At 35.4% G+C, this 27,489-nt stretch overlaps 1 protein-coding gene across 1 annotated transcript in view; it reads left to right on the plus strand.

Annotated features, from left to right (window-relative positions):
• Positions 1-15,165: 15,165 nt before the first annotated feature.
• The window catches only part of LOC128547412 (uncharacterized), a 30,148-nt gene continuing 17,824 nt past the window's right edge, over positions 15,166-27,489 (plus strand). Inside the window, exons 1-3 of the mRNA XM_053520166.1 lie at positions 15,166-16,008; positions 18,540-18,582; positions 24,807-24,872. Coding sequence (XP_053376141.1) covers positions 15,487-16,008; positions 18,540-18,582; positions 24,807-24,872 — 631 coding nt within the window. The 5' untranslated portion in view covers positions 15,166-15,486. The remainder of the gene's footprint in view (positions 16,009-18,539; positions 18,583-24,806; positions 24,873-27,489) is intronic.

The raw sequence follows: 27,489 nt of genomic DNA on the forward strand, positions 1-27,489 counted from the left end.
TTCAATGTATTAAGGTATATAATAAAACTATATATTTTATAGAAAATTTCGGTTTATATAGGATAATTGTTTTTTATTCTAACACGACAAGCAAATAACCTACATAAATGTGGAGCAAAATCTATCTCTGGTTATTCTGCAATAAACCACCCGCGTGCAATGACGTCATCCGATTCAGGTGCGTAGCACGGTCGTAAAAAGTAGTAACCATTTTTTTCTAACACTGTTGATACTAGTATGTCGTGTTAGAATCGAAATAATAAATTCCCAAGTGTGATTTATCGTAGAATAACCCGAGTTTTTCGTTCTAATGCGAAATAATATATCACTGGCCTTCGTGATATATTCTTACGCGTAAGAACTCAAAACTCAAAAGTTTGGGAACTTGTTATTTCTTAAGTATAAGATAAAATGTCTTCCGGGTGAAAAAAGATGCAATTGATTCACGAGTGGTATGAAGAAAGCACTAGAATATTTATCAAAAGCATGACCCATTGTCTATTTCGAAAACCGGTATTTCTTTGTCACAGTGTGGTTTGTTTGGTAGTGTACAATTTTCCTCATAACGTTATACAGTTTAATAGTCGCAGTGCAGTTAGTAAATCAAAAGTATATATAAACATTGTCTCTCGTATTTCTAAGACTGTAGAGGACAATCGGTGCTGTTGTTTCAAACGGGACTGTTTACAAAGGCTCGAAATGGTATGAATAAAATGTAAAAAGGAAACTGGAGTAGTACATGAGCGATTTGGATGCTCATTCTAATGTCATTGTTTCAGGTACTGCACCATCGTAAGACTTTGCAGGTCTCGATCAACTTCGTATCGGGTCTAGAGTTTATGAAACTGGATCTACAGATACTTCAAGACAAATACTTTGACAGATGTCCTATATTTATAAAATTGTATAAAATTGAAGACAGTGTTTTGAATATTAGGCGATTTTTTGACAGTATGAAAACTAGTGACCCTCAAATGACGAGGGCATTCAATTTCAAATTTAATATTCGATTTTTAAGTTGGTTTATTATAGCAGTACGAAGGTTTTTGATCAAATTCGTGAGTCATGAAGTTCAGAGTATATGACATGGAGAAAAGAACACTGCTTAAACGTTTTGTTGACAACCATACTAGGATGAAACTTCCAAGTATTCTTGTCGCCATTTAGGCCACAATGCAGTGCAAAAAACATACTTCTACAACTGTTGTATACGGAATCCTTTTCGTGTCACTTTAATTTTAGCCTCACCTGTCCGAAAACATATATACATACGAGATTTAACTGCGAGGTTTTTGAGCTGATAATTACGATCATCTAAATTTTCGCATGACTTTCTTAATTCTCGCATTAGGAATTTGAAAGTTCCCCAAAAACCAATTCAACAATTATGCGAGATATAGTTAAACCTCGCTAGCACTGTCGCTCGGGATAAAATTTCTGGACAAATTGATCAAAAAAAGTTATCTGGGTATTATGTTTCAGTCAATAAAGACAAAACGGTTCCATATATAACTTTTTGAATGCATATAAATGGAAATCGAATCTATATAATAATGTTTTGCTATCATATAATGAAAAGATGGTCCAATATATTGCATTTTCCAATTTATATAATGAGCGAATGAGCCTATATATTCTTAAAACGAATGAATAACATGAAAAATACTTTTAAGACTGCAACGTCGTTCCATACACAAACATTAAAGTTTTTTAAAATTAACATGGAATACTGACACATTGCTGCATATAGCCATGACAATACTATCCCGCAAAACCGGATATAAGTTTGAATATGCGGTTCTCCTGATAGGTAAAGATGGCATTTAAAAGTTAGACTGTTAAACGTACTGTTATATTTATTCCTTCCTCTTTGAATTTTGACATATCCTTGTCAGATTGTCAAAAGTATTGAAAAGTCGCATGTTGAAGGGAAAATATACCTTGGTTATTCATTTTCACGACAAAGCCTGAAACATTTCTTGATCTGTATGTTATGACATTTCGTTATCATGGCTATCACGAAATGATTCTTTGCATCATACTTGTCTAGCATTTTGCGAAAACGTCACGTAACCTTAGCCTACCGAGATGTTTTGTAGTCGTTAAGCAAAGATATTCCTCACATACCGGGCATTACTTAATCAACAGCATCTATGATTTAATACTCTCCACACGGGGTACAGACAAAACTGAAGTTTACCTATGTCCCATCTTCATTTGATGTCGAGTCCACTTCCTTATAACCGACATGGTTTATATCCAAGTAGCGAATCAGTTTTTGCATCTGAGGTTATATAACTCACAGTTTGTTGTCGAGCCCGCTTGCGGTGAGCTCGATGTAGTTGCCACTTTTGGCGGTCCGGTGTATGTGCGTGCGTCCGAGCGTCCGTCCGTCTGTGCGTTCGTCCAATTTTGTCCGGAATATAACTTTGACATGCATGGACCAATCTTGTTTATATTTTTGCATGAATGTTTACCTCGATAAGAAGGCGTGTCATGCGCAAACCCCATGTTCCTATCTCAAAGGTCAAGGTCACAGTTGGAGGTCAAAGGTCAAATTGAAGTTTGTCCGGAGCATTTCTTTTTCATGCATGGTGGGATTTTATGCAACTTGGCATGAATGTCCACCATTATGAGACAGTATTATGCGCAAGAACCAGGTCCCTAGGTCTAAGGTCAAGGTCACAACAGCTGGCGGGCTTGTTTGACCAAATGGCATGATTCACATTTTGTCATCAGTCCACTGGTTAGATCAACAGCAATCAGTTATTAAATATACTAGTATAGACAATCTATCTAGTATAGGTGATCAAAGGCCCAGGTTCAAAATCTTTCAGTTTCATTGGGTCTAAACTGTGGAACAGTCTTCCAGAGGATATCACTAAAATTAACAAATATCATACTTTTAAGGTAGTTATCAAAAGTCATTTAATGCAAAGTATTCACTGATTGTCGAATGTTATGTTTTAACATGTTTTGAATGTATTTTTATTGTTTAATGTACAAGTTTCGGGTCAGGAATTCTCTTCTTTTTTCATCTTATATAGTCGTTTGTTTTGCCATGACTTGCTCTTTTCTTTTACACATTTATCAGAACCGTTTTAACAGTTTCATTTTCGTTTGATAGATTAACAAAGATATATGATCAGATATTATCTTACTATTAGTAACAATGTGATAAAATTTGTGATAGTCTGACTGTGATAATTTCAATTTGTGATATAGATGCATAATCTTCATTTAAACAATATGATATGTTTAATAATTGCCTCTCTATGTCATGCCACCAATGCTAAGGACCACAATGGAAATAAGAGCTTGGTCTTTTTTGTGTTAATCCTTGGCATTGGGAGCATGCCTTGGTTTTCTTTTGCATAATATAGTATTTAATGATGCCTATTGTTTTATTCTATATTGTGTTTGTTTATCATGTAAATGTTATTCCTTTGCCGAAATCTCTCTCTCTCTCTCTCTCTCTCTCTCTCTCTCCCCCTCTCTCTCCCTCCCTCTCTCTCTCTCTCTCCCTCTCTCTCTCTCTCTCTCTCTGTTGGTCGTGTACGCGTCCGCGAACTGGATTTACGTTTGGGGAAGCTGCGTTTTTAGAACGTTGCTTTCCCTTACGGATATTCATCATTGTTTTTGTATTGTTGTTCAACTGTTATTCTGATTACATTATGAATGTTTGTCAGAACTATGCCAGAAGATATGTTAGAAAATATACTTGAATTATTACTTAAAGCTCACTAGATGCAACCATTTGTTGTCTTTATTTAAAAAAAATCCTAGAGGGAAGGTCATCCGCACCTCCGCATGCCGGAGGGGGTATTCGCCCTCCCACACCCTCACCTTGAGTAATCCCAATTTACTCACGCTACTCCCCTGGTCGTGACTTCACCGAGATGCTTGAATTATGTTCGCATTAATTCATATCTGTTAACTTCTTGTTTTTGATAAACAATAAGTCGTTTGGTTAGAATACTGAAAACAGTATGCCAAGCATATCAGACAGGGTGCACACCATGAGTAATTGGTCTTTATCCAAGGTGTCATAGACTGACGTTAACATTCAATAACCTTTTTTCTTTGTTTTCTCTCTGGATCTTGACTGTTATAAGCGGTTCTGGGCCATTTGCGTATCGTTTGTACCAAATGAAGACAAAAATGACCGAACATTGTCGCGGCGGTTGTTTCATTAGTTTGCAAATTTCTATTAGTGTTTACAAAACTCTCTGCACAACAAGTCCAGGATTATGTACAAGACGAAATTACATGCATCATAAAAAGCAATACTCACTAAATGTAAACGTTGTTACTTAGGCCTGTCGCATCTGAATCATGCAAAACTTTCAATGCATATCGCCTTGACGTTTTGCTGCAACTTGGCATATTTTCAGATAAACAAGTTGTCTATCAGTGCGAATATCAGCGGTCAAATAAAATCATGGCAGATGAAAAAAGGACAACACCAGTTATGCGTAGCTATAGCAATTAAAACGTTCTATGCTCTTCGCCTATCTGCAAAATTTTTACAAAAATGTATGACTAAATGACACAAAGTTTGAAAGAAACGATCAAACGTTTTCCACACATCGTGTCTTTACTCCAAACACATCAAATATATATCAGGCTGCATTTGGATATTTAGAATTAATGTCATCCTAACAAATATGGTAAAAATTACCTGTCAGAGGGTCTGTATGCTGTTGGAACTATGCAACTGAGAGACAATATAAAAACCTTCTTCGACATTATGACTATAAGTTGTGTCATATTCATTGTAAGAGATTTTATAGGTCGAACGGCATTTGATCGATATTGTTCATTATACCTTATTCAGTCATTTTTAAGTTCGGAACTTAAGTACGGGTATATTTGAACGACTATATAAATAACTTCGAATTCTTGTGCAAAAAGTCTTTTCAATTTTTGCCAGATGATTTGTGGGTTGTTCAATAGGCCTATGCTCTGAACGACGTTTCTCCCTCAGTACGTAACATACAAGTTGTTCTTTTTAAGCAGTACAGCTCCAAGATGGGATCTAGTGCCTAATACATTTAAGAGACAACATGTTTAAGAGCCCTATAAAAATTTAAAAAGTCTGTGTAGAAAATGGTGTCAAATTCCCTGTCAGAAGGTAAGGTCATTAGACTGAGTGTTCAAATTTCTCCCTTGCGGCTTTTCTCTCATAATACATAAAGCGCTAAAATTGTCCATTGCCCATGCTAAGAGATGTAATAGAAAGATAAAAACAATACATTTAATGTTAGGTATAGAGAGTGATGTCATATCCCCTGTCAGATAGACTTTGGGTACTTCAATATGCACCGTATAGAGTTTCTCTAATGAAATTGTTTATTATACCCATTTAACCCCATGCTAAATCCATTTAAAAATAAAATTCATATCCCTTTGACCAAACAAATACGAGGTTTTAAATTTTCCTCAAATGTCAAACAATATTCGGCTAAAACATACTAAAATGAACAGTATAAAGAAATAGCCAAGACATCGCATCGTCAACCTTGTATTTGAAGCCAGATTGTTTTTAAAATAGATGCGGCCGCTCCTTTAGATATGTTGATAATGGTGTTTGATTTTTAGTAAAAGAGTGTTGGTTTTTCAATTCCACTGACCGAACTGTATATTGTATTCCTATGCTTAATATTCGCTAGGGCGACTATGTTTTTATTATGCGCCAACTAAAGTTATGTTATGCAGTATGTTGATAAGATATGTACAGTCGTCGAACGTAATAAATGTGAGTTATATATAATATTTTAACACACAAATATGATGCATAGAGTCGTATTACGGAAGCCCTGGAGGGACATTTTAGTTACTTCTTATGACTTATTTGTTATTACTTATTTGTTATTACTGATTACTTATTTGTTACGTACTTAAAACGTGGGAATACAAAATGGAGGAAGTGTCCAGCTTTAGGCACCCACCACCCAGTCACAAACTCAGGCATCTCCATGCGTACCAACGATGCATTTAAACGATTTAAACATTAAGAAAGAGTAAAGAAATAGGAAATGGGGCATTTGGTACTGTATATGAAGGGCGTTGGAATGGGACTAAAGTTGCTATAAAGGAGATTGTTATGAAGAGAATGGAGATTGCAAAACCATTCATTGACCGTGAACTTTGTGTACATAGTAAGTTAAGGCATCCAAATAGTGTACTGCTGATGGCGTATGCCTTAGCAAGTGATCAGCTATACCTGGTTTCTGAACTTATTGAAGGATGCACATTGGATAACTGTCTCTTCTGTAATGAAGAAAATGCCATGACTATGTCAGTGAAGTTGACTGTTCCATTAAAGGTATCACAAGCCACTGTGCACTCACAAGATCCAATAATCATTCACAGAGATATAAAGCCGGAAAGTATACTTGTTTCACAAAATTTCCATCTGGTAAAGTTACGTGACATGGGTTTGAGCAAGCTCAGGAGCATGAATACTGTCATGACAACTATGGCTGGTGGGTCCTCACAGCCTGGCACTCCTGCTTACCAGGCATCCGAGGTGATGCTGGAAAGAAGCAGCTCAAATTTCAACAACAGATGTGTGGAGGCTTGCGTGTACTTTGGTAGAAGTGATGGTTGAAGTATCTGTCTGGAACCCCTCACAGGACCAAGTGCAGTACATATTAAACAGAATGAAATCGAAGGCAAAACCTGGATAATTTATTTGCAAACATTGCTGATGTTGATGAGATCATGGGGATAATCTACAACCATCTTGGATAAGGGGTTAAATTACAGTGCTAGCGACAGACCACATACACTTGAAATAGTTGATTGTTTTCATTGTTTGATGTTAGACCAAAATTAAAGATACTGTTTAAACAGGTGTAAAACCCCAAGAAAAAAATGATAGTTGTCGAGAGTAGCACTCATTTTTGAACTTAGTATGCATTGTGTTAAATAATGTTGAGTGAAATTATGAACTTGGGATGTTATGTTGTTACTTGTAGTGCATGATGTTATCATTAGTCATTCTTACAATATTAGATTAAATTTATACTGGCTGTGAACTTCTATGGACCAGTGACAATTTTAACAATTAATGATATATTGGTAACACTATATAGAGCCTGTCAAAATGTTTTTCTGTTACATGAGCCTGTGTGTTAACGGCTTCTTATGTACAAGAACTGTGTGTTTAATCATATTCATGTTTAAATACAGACACTTAGCAGCAGAAAGCGTTGCTCTGTTTGGATAACTCAGACAGAATATACATTGTTTCATACATAATTGTTCATTGGTTTTGTATCTATTTAAACTTAATAAGTGGATTGAGGAATTTTTCAGGGAAACACACAGTTAAATGCTGCTTTTTATTAATTAGTATTGGTGGGTTGTCCGGCGTCCATCGTCCGTCGTCCATTGAAAGAAGATAAACATTTGAATGGCTTCTTCTCATGAACCAATGTATGCACTGTGTGTAAACTGGTTTGCAGCATCTTTCAAGCACCAGGAGATGGTTCCGGTCCACTGCACATAGGGTCTGCTGTTACTAAACCTTTAATGTAGATAAACTATTAAATGGTTTCTGCCCGGGAACCAGTGTATGCACTGTCTCCAAACTTGGTCTGAAACATCACATTCCAACATTGACTTCTTTCTAAACACAGGAAATAATTCTCTGCACATTACTACAATAATTCAGTACATACAGTTGCCATTGTATGCTATGGTACATACAGTATGCTACGGTAACAGTAGAATCAGTATGCTTCTCTTGACACGGTACATGTGCTAAACATACATGTACCGTATACTAGAGCAGACACAACATATGACATTGCATACAATATAATTCAGTACATACAGTACACTATCTTCTGTGTATATTAAATATATTACTCTACAAACAGTATACAATGATATATTCTGTTGGTATTCTTCAGTACATGAAATGTTCAGAAGTACAATTATTCTACAGTAGACTCTGTAGACTGCAGTACACTTTAGTAACTACTGGATGTACTGCTCAAAAATAAAATAATGCGTGCTCAGATGAACGACTTAGTGTCTCTTAGTCCTCTTGTTTAAGTTGTCATTTTCTGTAGCCTGGTTCCCGTCGTATACTAATAATAGCAGTTAAGGGGCAGGTAATCCAGACTATCATTTTGTGTTGCAGCAAACGTTTTATCTTTCAGTGCCCAAAAGGTTAAAGTTAACTTCTGTGAATTCTTCTTGCAACTTTAAGAAATCTTTTGTACTTACACATTATTTTTTTCTAGTCTCTTGTATATCTTCAAAGTAAAATAAGGTGTTTAGTTACGACGTGTCATTGCAAAACTCGGACCCTTAGCTCAAAGGTCAAGGTCATAATTGGAGGTCAAAGGTCAACAGGGCTTTTTTCCTGTCCGGTCCATAACTCTGCCATCCATGAACGGTTTTTATTACTACTTGACACAAATGTACCCCATAATAAGACGATATGTCCTGCACAACTTTCAGACCCCTGAATCAAAGGTCAAGGTCACACTTGGCAGTCAAATGTTAACATGGCACGGACACGGTCTGTTTCGTGTCCAGTCCATAACTCTGTCATTCATCAAGGGATTTTAATATTACTTGGCACAAATGTTCCCCACGATGAGACGATGTGCCTTGCGCAAAACCAAGACCCCTAGCTCAAATGTCAAGGACCCAATTTGAAGTCAGATGTGAACAGGGTGGTCCATAACTCTCTATCGAAGAAGGGATTTTAATATTACTTGTCACAAAAGTACCCCATAATAAGATAATGTGTCATGCATAACTTTAAGACCCCTGGCTCAAAGGACAAGATCACATTTTGCAGTCAAATGTTAATATGGCATGAACAGGGTATGTTTCGTGTCCGGTCCATAACTCTGTCATCCATCAAGGGTTTGCAATATTATTTGGCGTAAATGTTTCCCATGATGCGCAACAACCAGAACCCTAACATAAAGGTAAAGGTCCCACCTCGAGACCAAAGGTGAGGTTATTTTTTGTGTCCGGTCTATAACTTTGACATGCAAACAGGATTTAAATATAAGTTGGCACAAATATTACCCTGGATGAGACAACTTGTGCAAAACCCGGACCCGTTTCCTGAAATGTCAAGGTAACACTTGGAAGTCTAAAGCCAAAAGGACATATTACTTGGCACAAATGTACCCTATGATAAGACAATGCGTCATGTGCAACACCCAGACCCCTTATTTAAAGGTCAAGGTCTCACTTGGAGATCAACGTTCAAAAGGGCTTTTTTCCTGTATGATCTATAACTCTGCTATCCATGAAGGGATTTTAATATTGCCTTGCACAAATGTTTTCCATAATGAGACAACTTGTCTTACGCAACCCAATATCCCTGACACAAAGGTTAAGGTAACTCTCAGAAGCCAAAGGTCATTAGGATATTTTTCTTTCTGGTCGATAACTCTGTCATTAATTAAGGGATTTTAATATTACTTGACAACAATGTTTACCATAATGAAACAATGTGTCATATGCAATACCCAGACCCCTAGTGCAAAGGTCAAGTTAACACCTGAAGGTCAAAAGTCCACATTGATCTTTTCCTGTCCAATCTGTACAATATTTTATATCAGCTAATAAGTCATATGGACCCAAATAAAAATGGTGTATTTTCTGCAGAATTACTTTCCCTTAATATGATGATTTCTTACATTTTTTTTCTCATATTTTTCCACAAAATTCTGTGAAGCAGGAACCAAAACAAACTGACGTATTATAATGCTAAGCATTACATCTGTTATCATATTTGATGATTCCATTTACTAATAAACTAATTTTAGCTCGACTTTTCGACTATTCGAAGAATAAGTAGAGCTATCCTACTTACCACGTCGTCTGCGGCGGCGTCGGCGTCACACCTTGGTTAAGTTTTTTCATACCAGTTCACATTTTGACAAAACCTTTTGAGATAAAGCTTTGAAACTTTCAAAACTGATGTAACATCACCATGTCAAGTTTGAAACAAGAGTACATAACTCCATCAATGATTTTGGCTGAATTATGGCCCCTTTTAACTCACAAATCTTGGTTAAGTTTTTCGTACTAGTTCATATTTTGATTAAACTGTTTGACATATGGATTTGATCCTTTAATCACTTGTTTATTATAATAATTTCTATCTGTAGGTAAGAATTCACAGCTCTTTCAACTATTTTAGCTGGATTATGGCCCTTTTTACTTGGATATTGGTACAATTTTCGAACAAGTCCATGTTTTGTCAAAACTATTTGACATGTGGCTTTAAAACACTTGTTTATCATCATGATTTCCATCTGTAGACAAGAGCACTCTGTCAACTATTTTGGCTGAATTATGGCCCTTTTTGGACTTTGAAATTGGCTCATTTTTCGTACATGTCAACGTTTTGTCAAAACTATTTGAAATGTTGCTTTGAAGCTTGTTTATCGTCATGATCTCCTTCTGTAGGTAAGATAACATAACTCTGTCAACCTTTTTTGCTGAATTATGGCCATTTTTGGACTTTGAAATCAGTAAGTTTTTCATACCAGTCCATGTTTTGCCTAATCTGTTTGTCATACGGCTTTGAAACTTTGGCCACTTGTTTACCGCCATAGTCTACATAAGCAAGGCTACATAACTAGAACAACGACTTAAGCTCAGTTATGACCTTTTTTTGCATTTGCATGTGAATCACACTTTATACCTGTCACGTTTATACCTCATGTGATCATGTTACAACATGAACAGTAACGAGAAAATAAAGTGTTTCGGGTTGACTAGAGTTGATTCGAGCATGTGTAACATAAGAAGCTCACCCGAGCACAAAGGGCTCAAGCTATTGTAATTGCCCTATGACTAGCGGTTGCCGTGAAGTGTTCCTCGTGCGTCGCCAACAATTCATCAAAACAATATTTCCTAAATCAAAGTACAGACGTATCGATAGAAGGTGACTTTTTAGTTTGAGTAAATCGAGACAATTCAGCAATTTTTCTGGCACAGTCAGTTTTAAGACTGACGAAAAATTAACTGCATACATAAGTCATTTTTACAGAATTTTGACAGTCGTTGTTCCTGGGAGAGAAATCCCCGAACTCATTTTAAGCAAAGCTCTCCTCAGCATCACCGGAAAATTCCGTATTCATTTTCTGGTCTGTAACGATGGTGATAAAGAACAGAGATGATAAAATAACTCCGCATTGAACTACGTTGTACAGCGGATAGATATGAAACAGTTGAGAGACAGTCCGGTTCATATTAGATATTGAATTCTGCGTAAGTACATTGGGAGGTGACTTGATAAATTCACCTAAACATTACATGACTGTTGCTTTAATGGCTGTTTTGAGGATTCCTTCAAATAATGTAATTGAATGCAGAGCTAAGTTTACCTTAGAAACCAAAGGAAAAAACTTCAAAAATCTTCTCAAAAACTACTTGTAAGATTTCTACCAAATGTCTTCAAGTAATTTTGATATGCCAAAGAAAGCCACAAGGGGACAGGGGTTTATCGTATATACATCACCAAGTGAAAAACTTTAGAATTACTCTTTCAGACACCAAACGTCATGGAATTTTGATTTGCCAAGTGGGCATTGTAAGATTTCCTTATATAGCAATATGGAACTCTTGTAAATGCAGTAGGTCAACTTTATATGCGTAATGTTGGAAGGTTGATCAGTCCTTTCTAGACTTGGAAAACTGCGCAACATATACCACCCTTTGACGATAAACAACATCGGAACAATGATGTAATCTTGAAGTACTCTATCCCATAATCCTTTTTATTACCAATATTTGTAACATTGCTAAGAAAACACAAATAAAGAATGAGGTGATTACTTTTTATTTCTGCATTCTTGTAAGCACGGTGAAAAAATAACTCCATCAGCCACGCATGACAACATGGTCTAAGCCATATCAAGCTTAGTTTCAAGTACATGTACATGTAAGTTCAAAACCCCAGAAGTTGTAATGCAAAGTTATCGTTATGCATTGTACTTATATATACTTATTTGAAAACGTCCATGTTTACCACATTGGAAAGACTATAAATATAGAAAGTATCAATATGTTAAACCCATCGATTTTATATGAGTATCATTTATAGTCAGGGAACATGGATTTAACAGAACATGCAAATACTTCCAAAACACAGTTCAAATAAAGTCTGTAGGAGGGTGACACATTTTAAAATGACACTTAAAGGGCATATTAGGTTTGGTATAGAAGAACACATGCTCAAATATAGCTATGCAACTCATTTCTTTTTTTCATTATATGTATTCTCCCAAACGACTATTTAGCTCGATGAAAAGTTTTAAGGCATCAAATGGATAAACATGGATATGTACACCTGGTTTTATAAAATTTTACAAGCGCTCTAAATTCTCTACTGCAGAAGTCTTTCCGTTAAGAAATGACTGATGCACGCATTCATATCCTCCCTTTTCACATTAGTACCAAAAGTCATGGGCATCAGTCAATTCAGGGACAAAATATCACACATCGGGTTTTGTGATCGTGTACTCGAGAATTCCAGTGCTGTCCAGTTCTGTCTTAATCCGTTTGCAAAACATCCATAAACGAATGAATGCGGCTGCAAAAAGATCAGTACCCATATCTGCTCGTAAAATTCGTGGAGCACACTGAACATGATTTAAACAGTCCATGTAGTACTTGGCAACAACAGCTAGGTCATTATTACTGGATGCAACGTCAAGCCACATGATTCAACGGCAGTAACGTCAATTCATCCATGAATACACAATCCATACAGCTTTAATTTATCGTATCCATCCGTATGCCACACATAGTTAAGTCATTTCAGTGTATACACTCTTTTCTTCAACCTATATGCTTTCCATTCTTCTTATACATCTGGACAAAGCTGTTTCATGAATTTCACGACGTCGTTTCTCTATCAGTCTTTACCACATAGTTCTATACCCTAAACACTACCCTCTTACACTCAATTCGCGCTTTATTGCGTTCATCACATCCTCTGCAAAGGAGTAGGACTGAGGATGTCTCCGTTAACGCAGTTCGCGGATGATTCGTTTCATATTACATATGCTGATTTTAATGTTGTGATTACAAAATAAAAACAACTATTTCCGAATACTTTAGTCATTCGGCAAAATAGATTTTAATCAGTTCTTTTCTTGTCATATCATTTCCAGCCAGGCGAATATTCAACGGCACAAATGCACACAATAACAACAGTATGAATAAAACCCCTGCCATTTTGAGAAATAATTCTTTGGCTTTTAGATTCCAGCAATTTGGTAGCTCCCTCTATTTTAATAGTCACATTTCTGTACTTCCCAAACGAATAATGCTCCTATCATATTTAACTTCTGGACTACGTTTCTTGCACTTTTAGTACTAGCTTGATTCTGAAAATACAGAAATGACACTAAATTCATAACATTATGACAGACTTCAAAATTCCACAAAGATATTCCATAAGACAATAAATATTCGTACATGAAATCATGTGGTTTAATTCTAGCGAAAAGATAAATTAAAACACAAACACAGATACACATATAGGAGGAAGGCCTAGTAGGTGCAAATGGTAGGATATCTTCAGAGAAAATTATTTGAACGTAAAAATTACACTAGAACGTATTAGGTATTGTTCCCAGTATACCGATGATACTTAGTACTGCAGCCATGATAAAACAATAAACATGGTTTTTAAAACACTTGAACACATTAAAATTTTGTCATCGTGACTGTCCTTTTTTTTAAACTAAAAATAATTGTGCTAGATAAATCGACGTATACATACCGCGTTTGCACTAAGGTTATTCTCCATTATCATGCAGTTTACCGTGTTTTGCCTTTCATATGTTGTAACAAATAAGTAGTAACAATTAATTAATAACAAATAAGTAGTAACAAATAAGTAATAAGAAGTAACTAAAATGTCCCTCCAGGGCTTTAATAGAGGATATTTGTTTGTTTGCAGTGTGATATCGAAATATATCTTCACCGATAAGGGAAACAATTGAATATTTTCACGAAGGCGGGGCAGGAGTGCAAATATCAGAATTTCCTCCCTTATCGGTGAAGAAATATTTCGATATCTCACTGAAAACAAAGAAAATTTTCTTTTTATTTTATGCTAATTGGTGAAGATCAACATTCTTTTTCTGTTTATTACATGCCTCCGGATTTATTTAGGCTACCGTGTTACATATGATGCATCCGCTAAATTACCATGGACACTTAGGCACATCAATATCGAATATTGGTGATTAGTTCCGTGTAATCAACACGATGCCATTTTGTTTTTAAATTTTGCATTCAAAATATTTTGTTTAAAAATGCACAATCCGGGGCTAACAGACAGTGGCAAATGTCAGTAGTTGAGTAAGGTTATTTAAAACTTTTCGGGTCAATGCCGTCAGTTCGTTGAATAACCGGAAGCTTGCTTTGTTTACTACAGTTAATGTATTGTGATAATTAACTAAGACAACAACCAACCACATGTGCTGTCGCCGGTAAAATCTACCATACGATAGTGAGCCCCTGTCTATTTACCAAGTTTAGCTTACATGAGATTTATGGGAGACATGCTTGAAACTTATAAACTGCTCAACGATAAAGAGGACATAGATTTTGAGAGGTTCTTTGTGCTTAATACTCAGTCTACCAGGAAAAATGGAAAGAAGCTAATACAGAAAGTAAGCAAATACGAACTAAGGAGGTATTTCTTCTCAGTACGCGCAGTCCGAGAGTGGGACTTACTGCCGGCCAAAATAGTTTTAGCGCCATCTTTAAATACGTTTAAGTCAAGAGTGGACGATATTTTGGGAGAAACAAAGTTTACGGTACATCCCGGAACTAGGGGCTGGATACGCCACCGGGAGGTGGGCACACGAGTCTAACGACTCGCGTCTCCAAAAGGAGGTACATCAGGTACATATCTATAGCTACATGAATGGCAATGCCAAGTGACCAAGATAACATTTCTAAAGCATTAATATAACTTTTTTTCTTTTGCAAACTTACTATAGCTAGCTTGCTCTATATAGGATTTTCTAGCTGTGCAATACTGGCGTATGGCTTGAATATTTGGATAATCAAAGGAAACCCGTAATTCTAAATGCAACACAGGGGTTATTTAAAGAATATATTTCAAGGGAGATAGGTTTATCTGAAAAAATAAGAAGTTCGGCACTGCGAGTGTTATAGAGAAATATCTCACTGATATTTTTCAGTATTTCACCAGTTAGCATAACAAAATTTGTACTTCAAAATTTCTCAGCCAGATATTTAGCTTCTTTCATTTTTTCTCAAAAGTGACTGTAACGCAGAGAAGTAGGGAACATTGTTTTCGAACTAGATATTCAGATGTTAATCTTGTAAATATAACACTGATACACATTCTATAAACTAGCGCAATCAGTACACGTTAATCAAACTATACACAGGTTTAAGATAAGATAAAGCGAAACAGGTCTACTGATATGCCGTCATATTTCAAATATGAACTGTTTATTTAACTGTTTTAAGAGCTATAAAACAGATGAATATATTGAGCTTATTCAGATAGAAAAAATGACACAGGACTGTAAGTGCAATTATATGAAGCAAGTGAAAGAGTTTAAAGACGATTCGGAAATTATAATAAACTCTTTTAACACCTGTAGTGCGCATGAAAGAATTGATTGTGAAGAATGTGCAACACCTCCTGAAGTTAGTACGATTGGCAGAGAAGCAAATGATGATTCTTTGCTTATAGTACCTAAGCAATATTTTTTAGATATTGGGATATATAGAATGAAAATGGAAAAAAATGCAGAAGATCGTACTGAAATGTTAGATTGTATGCAGCAATACGAAAATAAATTACTAAAATTGTTCAGTGTTTGGGATTCAGAAAAATTGAATTTGGGAATGAAAAAATTATTGGTTAACAATTTGCTGAAATCTATGGAAAAATGGTTCACAGTTTTGGAAGAAAAAGGGAAGTACATCTCAATGGAAAAAGATACATTTCAACAAAAGGTTACATTCTTGTGTTTTCATCATTTATCTCACAGTGTTTACCTTAATGATAATACAGCATGTCTTTCTTTACATTGAAAATCTTCATATCGTATCTCACTAGATGTATTTGTTTTGATACTAACGATAATTAATGTTTGAACACGTCTTAATGTACGAAATCTACAGTGAAATAAATTTAAAAAAGCAACAAAAACACTCACTGAAGACATAGAACGATGTTTCATTTTTATTACATACATAGTAAAGAAAATTTACTTAACGAATGTTTTGAATTGCTGTATAAAAAATAGAGCTGGTAGTTAGGTAGTTAGTTAAATGTAAACTATATATGGTTTTTGAGCGCTATTGAGACTATGTTTTGTTGGAAAGGAGGGGGGCGGGCACTTACAGTTGCCCATGTCCGTCCGTCTGACCGTCTGTCATTCGAATTTGTGTCGTTCATATCTCAAAAAGTATTTGACCCGGAGTCTTCAAACATTACAGGATTGGTTGTTTTTCAGCTAGGAAAGTTGTACACGAGGGGTTTTAATTTGGATCTCACACAGCTAGATCACAATTCTGGCCCTAGACTTAGTCAAAAATACGCATAAAAGAGCCTTAAGTTTGTATCATATGTATCTCAAGAAGTATTTTATCCAGTTTTATGAAACATTGCAACAAGACTTTTATTCATCATATAAAATTGTGCACCTTGTTTTAAGCTCACCTGAGCAATGCTCAGGTGTGTTATTGTGATCGCTCAAGGTCGAGTTCGAATATGGGTCAGTTGGGGTCAAAAAGTAGGTCACTAGGTCAAATCAAAGAAAAAACTTGTGTATGCGATATAGGCTGTATTTTTGCTTGATCTTCATGAAATTCGGTCTGAATGATTGCCTTGATGAATTCTAGGTCGAGTTTGAATATAGGTTATCTGGGGTCAAAAACTAGGACACTAGGTCAAATCAAAGAAAACTCTTGTGTATGCGATAGAGGCTGTAGTTTTCAATTGATCTTCATGAAATTTCGTCATAATGATAGCCTTGATGAAATCTAAGTCGAGTTTGAATATGGATTATCTTGGGTCAAAAACAAGGTCATAGGTCAAATCAAAGAAAAACCTTGTATATGCGATAGAGGCTGTATTTTTCAATTGATCTTTATGAAATTTGGTCAGAATGATTGCCTTGATAAAATCTAGGTCAAAGTTAAATATGGGTTATCTGGGGTCAAAACCTAGGTCACTAGGTCAGATCAAAGAAAAACCTTGTGAATGCGATAGAGGCTGTATTTTTCAATTGATCTTCATGAAATTTAATCAGAATGATTGCCTTGATAAAATCTAGGTCAAACTTAAATATGGGTTATCTGGGCTCAAAAACTAGGTCACTAGATCAAATCAAAGAAAAACATTGTGTATGCTATAGAAGCTGTATTTTTAAATTGGCTTTCATAAAATTTAGTCAGAATGATCGCCTTGATGAAATCTAGGTCAGGTTTGAATATGGGTCATCTGGGGTCGAAAACTAGGTCACTAGATCATATCAAGGAAATACTTGTTTAAACTCGAGACCAAATGTTTGGTCCAATCCTAATGAAATTGGCCAGAATACTTGTTTCCATGAAATCACTAGGTCAAACATGTTTATACTGTTATGGTGTGTTTCTCAGGTGAGCGGCCTAGGGCCATCTTGGCCCTCTTGTTTTTAGATGTCACTCAGTCAGAGCAGAGTTATGTCCATTGACCTAAACAAATTATGCACAAAAAGGCACAAAAGCTGTGTCGCAAATATCTGAAAAAGTATTTGACCTAGGGTCATGAAACATCATAGGAATATTATTTTCACTTAACCACACTGGAGTTATTTCCTTACTTAATGAAAAATGCACTTAAAGTGCTTGTATTGCATATATCTTAAAAACATTTATAAAGTGATGAAACATTGTAGGGATATTATTCAGCATGTGAATTCGTGCACTTATTTTTTGTTGTTGTTCACTTTGCAAGACCGGAGCTAGTGTCATTTACTTACTGAAAAAAAATACAGATAAATTTCTTATAAGTTTGTGTTGCAAATATTTTTAAATATTTCACCTAGAGTCATAAAACCATGTATGTCGGTGACAGGAATGGGGGCACCTGTGTCCTATAGACACACGTCTAAGTAACATTCTCTCAAGATCATGCCATAGTAACACTATCTTTGAAGCTACTGGCCTGACGTTTATGTCCGATATCTTGTCTTGTTATGAGGAGTATTTGTACCGTGTAATATTGTTCTCTTAGTGGATGGCAGAGTAATTAGCCGGATACGAAGTTTGACGGGCAGACAGTCGGGCGGACAGTAGAACAGACACAGTCTAATACTATGTCTCCATTTTTAATTTTCGAGAGATGAAAATATTGACGGAATTTTCAGCTTATTGTGCATAACTTACCTATGATTTATTTATAGCTTAACATTAATACAGCATGCGCAGAATACTGAACAGCACCGAAATGCGGAAGTATAAAACCTCAACATCGCCGTTATTTTTTCTTTTTTTTTCAGAAAATTTGTTTCTGTGGAACTGAGTATGGAGATCAAAAAGAAGGTATGTAAGGAATACATTCTAATTCTGAATGATTATATAACTGTGAATCACAAAGGTGTGCATTACCTAACATGTGCAGTCACAGATATGGTAGTTTTTCCCCTTGGATTTGCCACTTTTGAGGGCATCAGAGCTAAACATAGAAAAATATCTTTACATAACTTCCTCTGGTGAATCACTGTATGGATATTAAACAAACAACTTGGTCTGTAGCACACTTGTATGGGCCTTTCTTATTATTACATAAACAATTTTGATTGGTTAATCGTGATCAGAGCTATAATAGAAAAAAATCCTTTAAAATGACCTCTTTTATGAACTCAGTTAATGAATGTTGATCAAGCTTGATCTGTAGCATCATTGTATAACCCTCTTTGTGCAACTAGTTTAACTTGATCACTGGGCTAAAAAACATGATGGATACAAACCCGATATGTTGCATCCGTTTACAGACGTCTGTCAAGTTTGTAAAAATGTTTCAAGAGGCCACCATCTGGAGCTAAAATAGCTAAAAGCCTTGAACGACCTCTTCTAATGAACGTATATTAATTCTTCATAAAACTTGATAATATGTTGCATATACTTGGATTGCTATGTCATTAATTTGTTCAAAATAGTATGGATTGGCCGCTTATATGGCCCATCTAAATAACTTCTTCTTATGAACGAATTGATGAATCCTTGCATTAACCTCAATAAATGTTAGCAAACGGTTTGACTAGAGGTAAAATAACCTTATTTCTTGTCGTCTTGGATGCTGAACGTCGTCAAAAGCAACTTCTAAGCTTTGTGGAAATTGTTCTGCTTCACTTTATCCTTGTTATAAGTGTCTCGTCTATCATATTCCGGGATGATTTATTCCACTTTAAACGTTTAATAATTAATTATGCCAATACAAATGTTTACGTTCAAGGCGTCATTAGGATCATTATGGCAATTTACTTTCAATCCTCTTGTTATAACTTTACACATTAAATAAATGAGTTAAAAAATAAGCATTTTGAAAGGGATGTAAATCTTTTTGACAGTTTAGCTGAAGGTGTATGGTATATAATATTAATGAGCAAACAAAGACAGAATTTTTACAACTGAACTTTGATCATAACGCTCTCATATGTAACATCTTAAGAAAGCAAATGTGGTGTAATTTAAAGTCGTTATGGAGCTTTACATTGGGAACAATTCAAGGAATTACAGTTAGCCCACAATCTTAAAGTTTGTAGTTTAACTTGAATATAGTTGTTAATTATCTATAGTTTATATTTTGAAATAATTATTTGGACAGTCTTGAATTTCAATTTCTACCTGTCTTTGAATACTCAAGTTTACGATTTAAGAAACCAATACATTGGTTTATCTTTTTTTTAATTTGCTACATTCCATAACTGAAACTAATGACATGTATGTCTTGAATTTCGGCTTTACAGTTTCAACATAATCTAGCTCATAAAACAGGTTTTCTACTGATTAATAGAAATACATTCCAAATCGTACTATTTTGATCCATTTCTTAGCAAAGAGAGTGTATTTACACTCTGATCATTTTTGTATATTTTTCATCATACATACTCCTAGAAATACCAATTCAGTGCATTGTCTAGATACGAGTTTATTGCCTATCCCTTTTTATCTTGAACATTGAAATGGGTCTAAACGCTATGGTGACTATTCTAGCTGACAAATAGACTAGCCACTAGACTGATAATAACTATATTTCTATATTTTTCCCTTTTTTGATAAATTCAATTTCATAGAGACAAGAGCCAGTCTATTTTAGAGATTTTCACACAGGACTGATGTTGAAATTATCAGTCTAGTACAATCCGAAATGCTCTCAGAGAGATGATTGGCACCTGTGGCTATTAGATTACCCATGGATAATTTGGTACATCATGCTAGTGGTCAAGGGTTACGCTGCTGATCATAAATCTGTTTACCTAACTGATTTTTAATGGTGACAGTTGAAGAACCATTCTCATCTAGAATAAACCATTTTGCTACTTTTGAAATCTTGATGGGTCATCTTGCAAAATTATTAACAATAATATGTTTATTTTATTTAAAGGATTATTCTAATCATTAAAATTCTGAAACTGAAGAATGAATTTTAAAACAGCATGTCTTTGTCAAAGGCACATTTAAAACAAGAGCTGTCTCCATAGGATGACACATGCCCCCGATGGCACTTTGAATGAACAGTTATGGCCGATGTTAGAGTTTAGGACCTTTGACCTACGGACCTGGGTCTTGCGCGCGACACGTCGTCTTACTGTGGTACACATTCATGCCCAATAATTTTAAAATCCATGCATGAATGACAAAGATATGGACCGGACATGCCCATCAATGCACTATCATGAAATATGACCTTTAACGTCTAAGTGTGACCTTGACCTTTGAGCTACGGACCTGGGTCTTGCGTGCGACACGTCGTCTTACTGTGGTACACATTCATGCCAAGTTATTTGAAAATCCATCCATGGATGACAAAGATATGGACCGGACACGAATGCACATCATGAAAAATGACCTTTAACGTCTAAGTGTGACCTTGACCTTTGAGCTAGGGACCTGGGTCTTTCGCGTGACACGTCGTCTTACTGTGGTACACATTCATGCCAAGTTATTTGAAAATCCATCCATCTATGACAAAGATGTGGACCGGACACGAATGCACATCATGAAAAATGACCTTTAACGTCTAAGTGTGACCTTGACCTTTGAGCTACGGACCTGGGTCTTTCGCGCGACACGTCGTCTTACTGTGGTACACATTCATGCCAAGTTATTTGAAAATCCATCCATGGATGACAAAGATATGGACCGGACACGAAAATTGCGGACACACCGACAGACTGACAGACCGACAGACTGACAGACGGACAGACGGTTCAAAAACTATATGCCTCCCTTCGGGGGCATAAAAATATGTCGAGTTCAAGTTTATTCAAACAATAAAGAAACTGCTTTGTGTAATACGTGTCAAAAAAGAAGATTATGATTGCTACCATATAAAACTTTTCAAAGGTGTTAATAAAACCGAGACTTGTTGTCCCATTGGAAAGCCAGTAGATATAGACAAAATTATGAGAAAGCTGTACCAAAATTAAAAGAAACAAAAGTGTCAGCATAAAATGAGTTCTATTCATTGACTAAGCACCGTACTGCAGTCACTGCTGCACCAAACAAAAAAGACGTTTTATTTTCTTAACAAAGATTGATAAATAACAAAACTATTGAAGGTCGATGCATATATGGAAGGCTGGTGCACCATTCTTTTTGCCAGATATCTAAATGCTAATCGCTAAATACAATATTCTTACCCTCATAATAAATGTGAAAATTTCAAATATCTAATGTTTATAATGCTGAAAGATAATGCTAATTGTCCTTTGATTTTACGAAATAAAGATCTGCATCATGTTTTATGTGTCTGATTTGAAGCATCTTCTACCATGTCATGCCAGCATCGGACAATGCATGTTAGCATTCAGCTTTGTATGGAGGGTCGGTGCATCATGCTAATTGCCGAATGTCAATTTTAATGCTAAATGTCAATAACTTTATGCTAAATACATATTATTTAATGCTAAATGCCAATTTTGATTAAATTATTTGTCATTTAGCATTTGCAATTAGCATGGCGCACCGTCCTTCCACAGTATTGTTTTGCCATCGCCTTTGACAATTATTACTAAATGTTTAAGATTTATCATTTGGCATTAAATATTTTGCATTTGGCATGTGGCATTTTTCAAATGAAAGGGCGGAGTTATAATGTTAACTCCTAATTCTATATATTTTCTGCGAAATATCAAATGCTTACTTGTATTTAGAGTATTGAACATTTTTAACGTTAAAATGAAGTATTTGGTAAATTGAACAAGCCTTCCATGAATAAATTTTAAACTATACTATTATAAACTAAATAGCAAATAAAGTGGTCTAATAAGATGTGATAACCAGCGCTTAAAATTTCAAATAATATTACTTTATAGTATACATAAGATTTTCAACCATCTCCAGTCCTCTCTACACTGGCGATTAAGTGAACAAATGCATGTACCTTATAAGAGAAATGTAACTAAATGTTAATATGTAGAGTTACCTACAATACCAATTTTGATGTAAAAAAGTGTGCTTTCATGTATTTACATATAGATTTTTAAAGCTAAAAATTCCTCAGAAAAGCCATAGACCTTCTAACAGAATACAGGATTACAAGAAATGAAATATTCTCAGAGTAAGGTTGCAGATTTATGTACCTGTACTTGTGTTTCACTGTTCTTCAAATCTGACAACACTTCAATATGCATTATTCAGCCCCTGAACCTGGATATTCATTAATGCAACAAGAGGGGATACCACTATATTATATGTGCATTCCGTCTATTAACGTTCAAGGTTTTAACACCAATATCGCAAAAGCTAACTTTTTCCACTACCAGTTCAGGGAAAAAAACACATCTGTTCTACTCCTTTATTGTTCAATTGCAGTTTAGTTCCTTATTTACATTTTATGACAAGCCATAGGAATGTGTATCTTTTAGATTTTCCAATCTAACTGCAAGTACCAATACAGAGAAATGAAAATTCATTTCTGATAAAATTTCAACTCCGCTGACCCCTGCAGTTGTAAATCCCAGCTACCAGATGGTCTCAATAAATTGCATAAACATGTGGCAGTAAACCAGTTAGGCTGTGGTCAGTTCATTGATTGATAACAAACCTAAAAAGAGGTTTGTGAATTTTCGGATTGTACTAGACTATGATATTGGACATAGGATATAGACTGGCTCAGTTCACTACATTCAATCATAAAAATGTAAAAAGATATATCATAGTCTAGGAGCTAGTCTAGCTGACAAACTATACTGAAAGTCCTTTGTTAATATGTTGTGTTTGTAAGACCTGCATATATATTATTTATAACATTTTCCTCTAGCTACTTTGTGAACGCATGATTTTTAATGATATTAATTGCTCAATCATTTTAGGAATAAGGCAAATCACTCAATGTTTTCATCTAACAACAAAATTTAATAAGTGATGATGTTTGCTTTAAGTCCTACAGGCAGGCACTACTATACTCGAATTTACTTTTTGTTGAAGTTCCCGTCAGACGATGTCTTTAAATCAACGTCATTCGAGAGTCATTTAATTGAAATTGCAACACAAAGTAATTGTCCTGACTTCTTGATGCTCAACACATGAATGCTATTATATATTGCCTTAAAACTACCATAAAGTCTTGGCTGTACTCCTCCATAAAGACAAACCACATTTGTAAGCAGGAATCATCTACAACCTTAGTAGATTACCAAGCTATGTATCCCAGTCTAAGCTTCCCGATGCTCAGTCTGTATTATGTTATCGTCTATAACATTCGACTATCGTAACGGTAGAACTTCTATGCACCGGCTCTAAAGCTCAACAACTTCTTGTTATAATACGTCATTTGCTGAATGCAGAGATCTCATCGTTATCTGTTTACTTATTTATACCCTGGCACTCTTGTGCTGCTTATGGAAACAAATTCTGATTGATGATATCAGAATAAATTGTTACTGATGGGTCAAAATTCGTTCTTATTTTTTTTCAACGAGTATTTGCTCTGACAAATTATTGGCACCCAAATCTTATCATCAAGAACAATTAAACTGTAATTAAACTGTAATTATAGCAATGACTGAGTGCAAGAGGAGTCAAAACTATCAGTGCTGATATATATGTCTATAGGTATGTTTTCTGATGCTACTTGTTCTTAAAGACCCACCACAACCTAGTGACCTACTTTTCCTCCCAAATGAACTTCGTGAAAACCATTCTGTTAATACTGGTATTAAACAGCTATATTGCATGATAACGTTGGCAATTTAGGCTCTCCTTGAAAAAGATTGTTTTCACAACATCTGCAAACTTATTTAGTCAATCTCTTTTCAAGATAAAACATTGATAGATAACTGTTTCACAATGTAGTATTAATTAAATGTGGACTAAACACAGCTTAATGTATCAAATACTATGCAAAAAGCCATATTTATTCAATAAAATGTTGGACATTAAACTTATTGTCTTGGTTTAATAATTATCATTGTAAAATCGTTTGAAGATACTTGTATTTCTCATCTTTTCATGCAAATCATATATAATTACCATCATGGAAATATAATAGAAGATAGTTAGTCTGTGGTGCGTCTTTAAAACTTCTCTTTCAATTTCAGACCTTGAGCAACAAGATTCGAACACACATTCAAAGGTCAAAGTCGCAGAGGACTTTGTATTTACCGGTATAACTTTAGTACTTTTTAAACATTATCAAACCTTGAAAAACATTTCAACAATTTAAATGCTGTCAGTAGTATATCCGTCTTTTGGGCGCCACGAGTGCGCATGCTTGAGAATGACGTCATGCGCGGCGGCCATTTTGAATTCTGTTTTTAGAATTACATCATCTTTCTATTTTAAGAATGACTTCACAATGTTATAAATAGAAATGATCGTTATAAATCTATTTTAAGACTGTCATAGTGAAAAGGACTTTATGTTCTGTTAATAGAAAATGTCTCCCAGAAGTATATAGAGCTGACTTATATACCAATCTAAGGCATATTGAGGGTCAGGTGCTCAGCCCTAGACGGGGAGATAACACGAAAACAAAATATTTCAAGAAAATCAAATAGATATTAATTATATTTGAACATATAGATTTATCTATGACCTAATTGAATAATTACATTGTACGGTAAACAAACAACTTATTAATAATAATCTAAAGTAAAATATGTATCACTTTTTAAATTAAAAACATAAAGCTTTATTTAAGATAGCTACGTTAGAAGTAACGTTAACTGAAAATAAAAGGCTACTTTTTTTGCTTACGATGTTTCCTCCTAGGCGTCCACTAAGTAAATGACCATGTATCTGTTTTAACAAGAGGTTATTCAAATGAACTCATAGTCTAATTTTAAAATGAACTTCCGACCTCGGTGCAACTATTATTAGGTACTGTATACCCATAGCGATGGTCATTAATCAAACGAGTCTTTGATGGTTGAGCTTTGGTATTCATGCGTAAATTTGTACCGGATGAAAAAGTCATTAAATTCTCCATTTGGCACTCAGGCGTGAAAGTGCACTTTTTGCCTCTCCGAATCCATGTGGTAAACTCATTATCGTTTCCGGAATAGCGCTGAAGCGTGAAAGTGCACTTTCTGCCTCTCTGAATACACGTGGAAAACTCATAAAGTTTCCTGACTTGGAATTCACTCGTGACAATGCACTCGATGCCTATCGGAGCAAGTGTGGGAAAAACACATTAAATTTCCCGACTTGGAACTCGGGTGTTAGTGCCTCTTTCATACCATTAATAATATGATGTTAAAGAACATTTTGATAGTTTTCTAAAAAAACGTTGCCAACATTTTCAACCGGCTAGGTACTTTTTGAGAAGGTTGCTAAAAATCATCAAAAATAAGACGTTTTTGGGTCCATTTTTACATTTTGGGTATCTGACATTTTCGAAAAGCCTATAGGGTGCACTTTACCATAAACTAGGTGCCAACCGGAAATGAAGTCATTAAATTTCAAAGTCATCGTACAGGCTCGGGACCGGTACCGTTAGAAAGATCTTTTCGAGTAGGTTCAGAAAATATGTACTATTATGGGTCGATCTCTATCCGTTTTCCAGATATTGAGGTTAAAACCGGAATCATTCATCCGGAAACACCCGGCTTCACGCCTTTATTATTAAAGATAACCTAGGCATGTTGGGTATCTAACTGAAGGGCTGGACGAGTACTATAAGTTGGTACACTCAAACCGGAAGTGAAATAAATCATGCGTAAAATTCACATTTTCTGCGCGTTCCCAGACTCGAACCTGGTCAAGTGAGGTATCGTTGGAAAGGTCTCTTCAAGAAGATTCGGACAATGTATACTTTGATCATCGTAATTCCAAAAGGCACTGAATAATGAGCCAAAATCACTCAAGCGTTAAAACCCGACTAACTCCTTCATTATTGAACAAAAGTTAGGTATGTAGGGTATCTAACCAAAGGTCCCGATAAGTACTATAATGCAATAAACTTAAACTGGAAGTCAAATCACTCATGCGAGAAATATGCCAAAGTAAGCTTACCCGATCTTTACACTTTGGTATATCCAAAATGGCAGTGAATGAATTTACAGGGACAAATATAATAAATAGAGCCAAAGCAACGTTCTGATTAGTCAGTAAAGCTTATAGCAATGCTCTGATTGGCTAGCGATATGACGCATTCTGATTGGTTCAGATTCTCAAAGAAAGGCTAGCTTACATGTTAAAACTTGTCATTTGCACGATAGTTTGGTTCAAAGCTGTTCCAAACTGGAATTTCTATTTTTAACTAGCCAATGAAATCACTCCCTTTTTTTACATAAGCCTTGCTTTGAAAACGAGGCACTTCGAAGCGTGTATATTAGAACACGCTTTAGTCTGTCAAATCAGTCTGACTTTAGACGTCAAAACTTATAGTATGGAAAACTCTCGCCAGTCAAATGTCATCATCAAACGACAAAAAGCAATCATAATATGCACGATTATACTTATTGTTATTTTCACATTGCTTTTCGCTTTAACGTTTGCGACTACGAATTCAATTACATACGTAGATTATGAAATTGAAGTGAATGAAAACCAGACTGCCTGCCACTATATGAAACAGTTCGAGATACAGCAAAACGTATATATTACTGTCTGCAACAGACATAGTGAAATCCTGGTGGATTTGAGACGTTTCATAAATCCAGCGCATGTATCATCGGAATACAACTTTACCTTAAGCAGTGGAAATCCATCATACAACTTCTTCCTAAAATCCACATAGCCATCATTAAAGCACAAAGCATTCAGAATATTAAATATTGA

The sequence above is a fragment of the Mercenaria mercenaria genome, chromosome 12, assembly GCF_021730395.1.
Source record: "Mercenaria mercenaria strain notata chromosome 12, MADL_Memer_1, whole genome shotgun sequence".
NCBI lineage: Eukaryota > Metazoa > Mollusca > Bivalvia > Venerida > Veneridae > Mercenaria > Mercenaria mercenaria.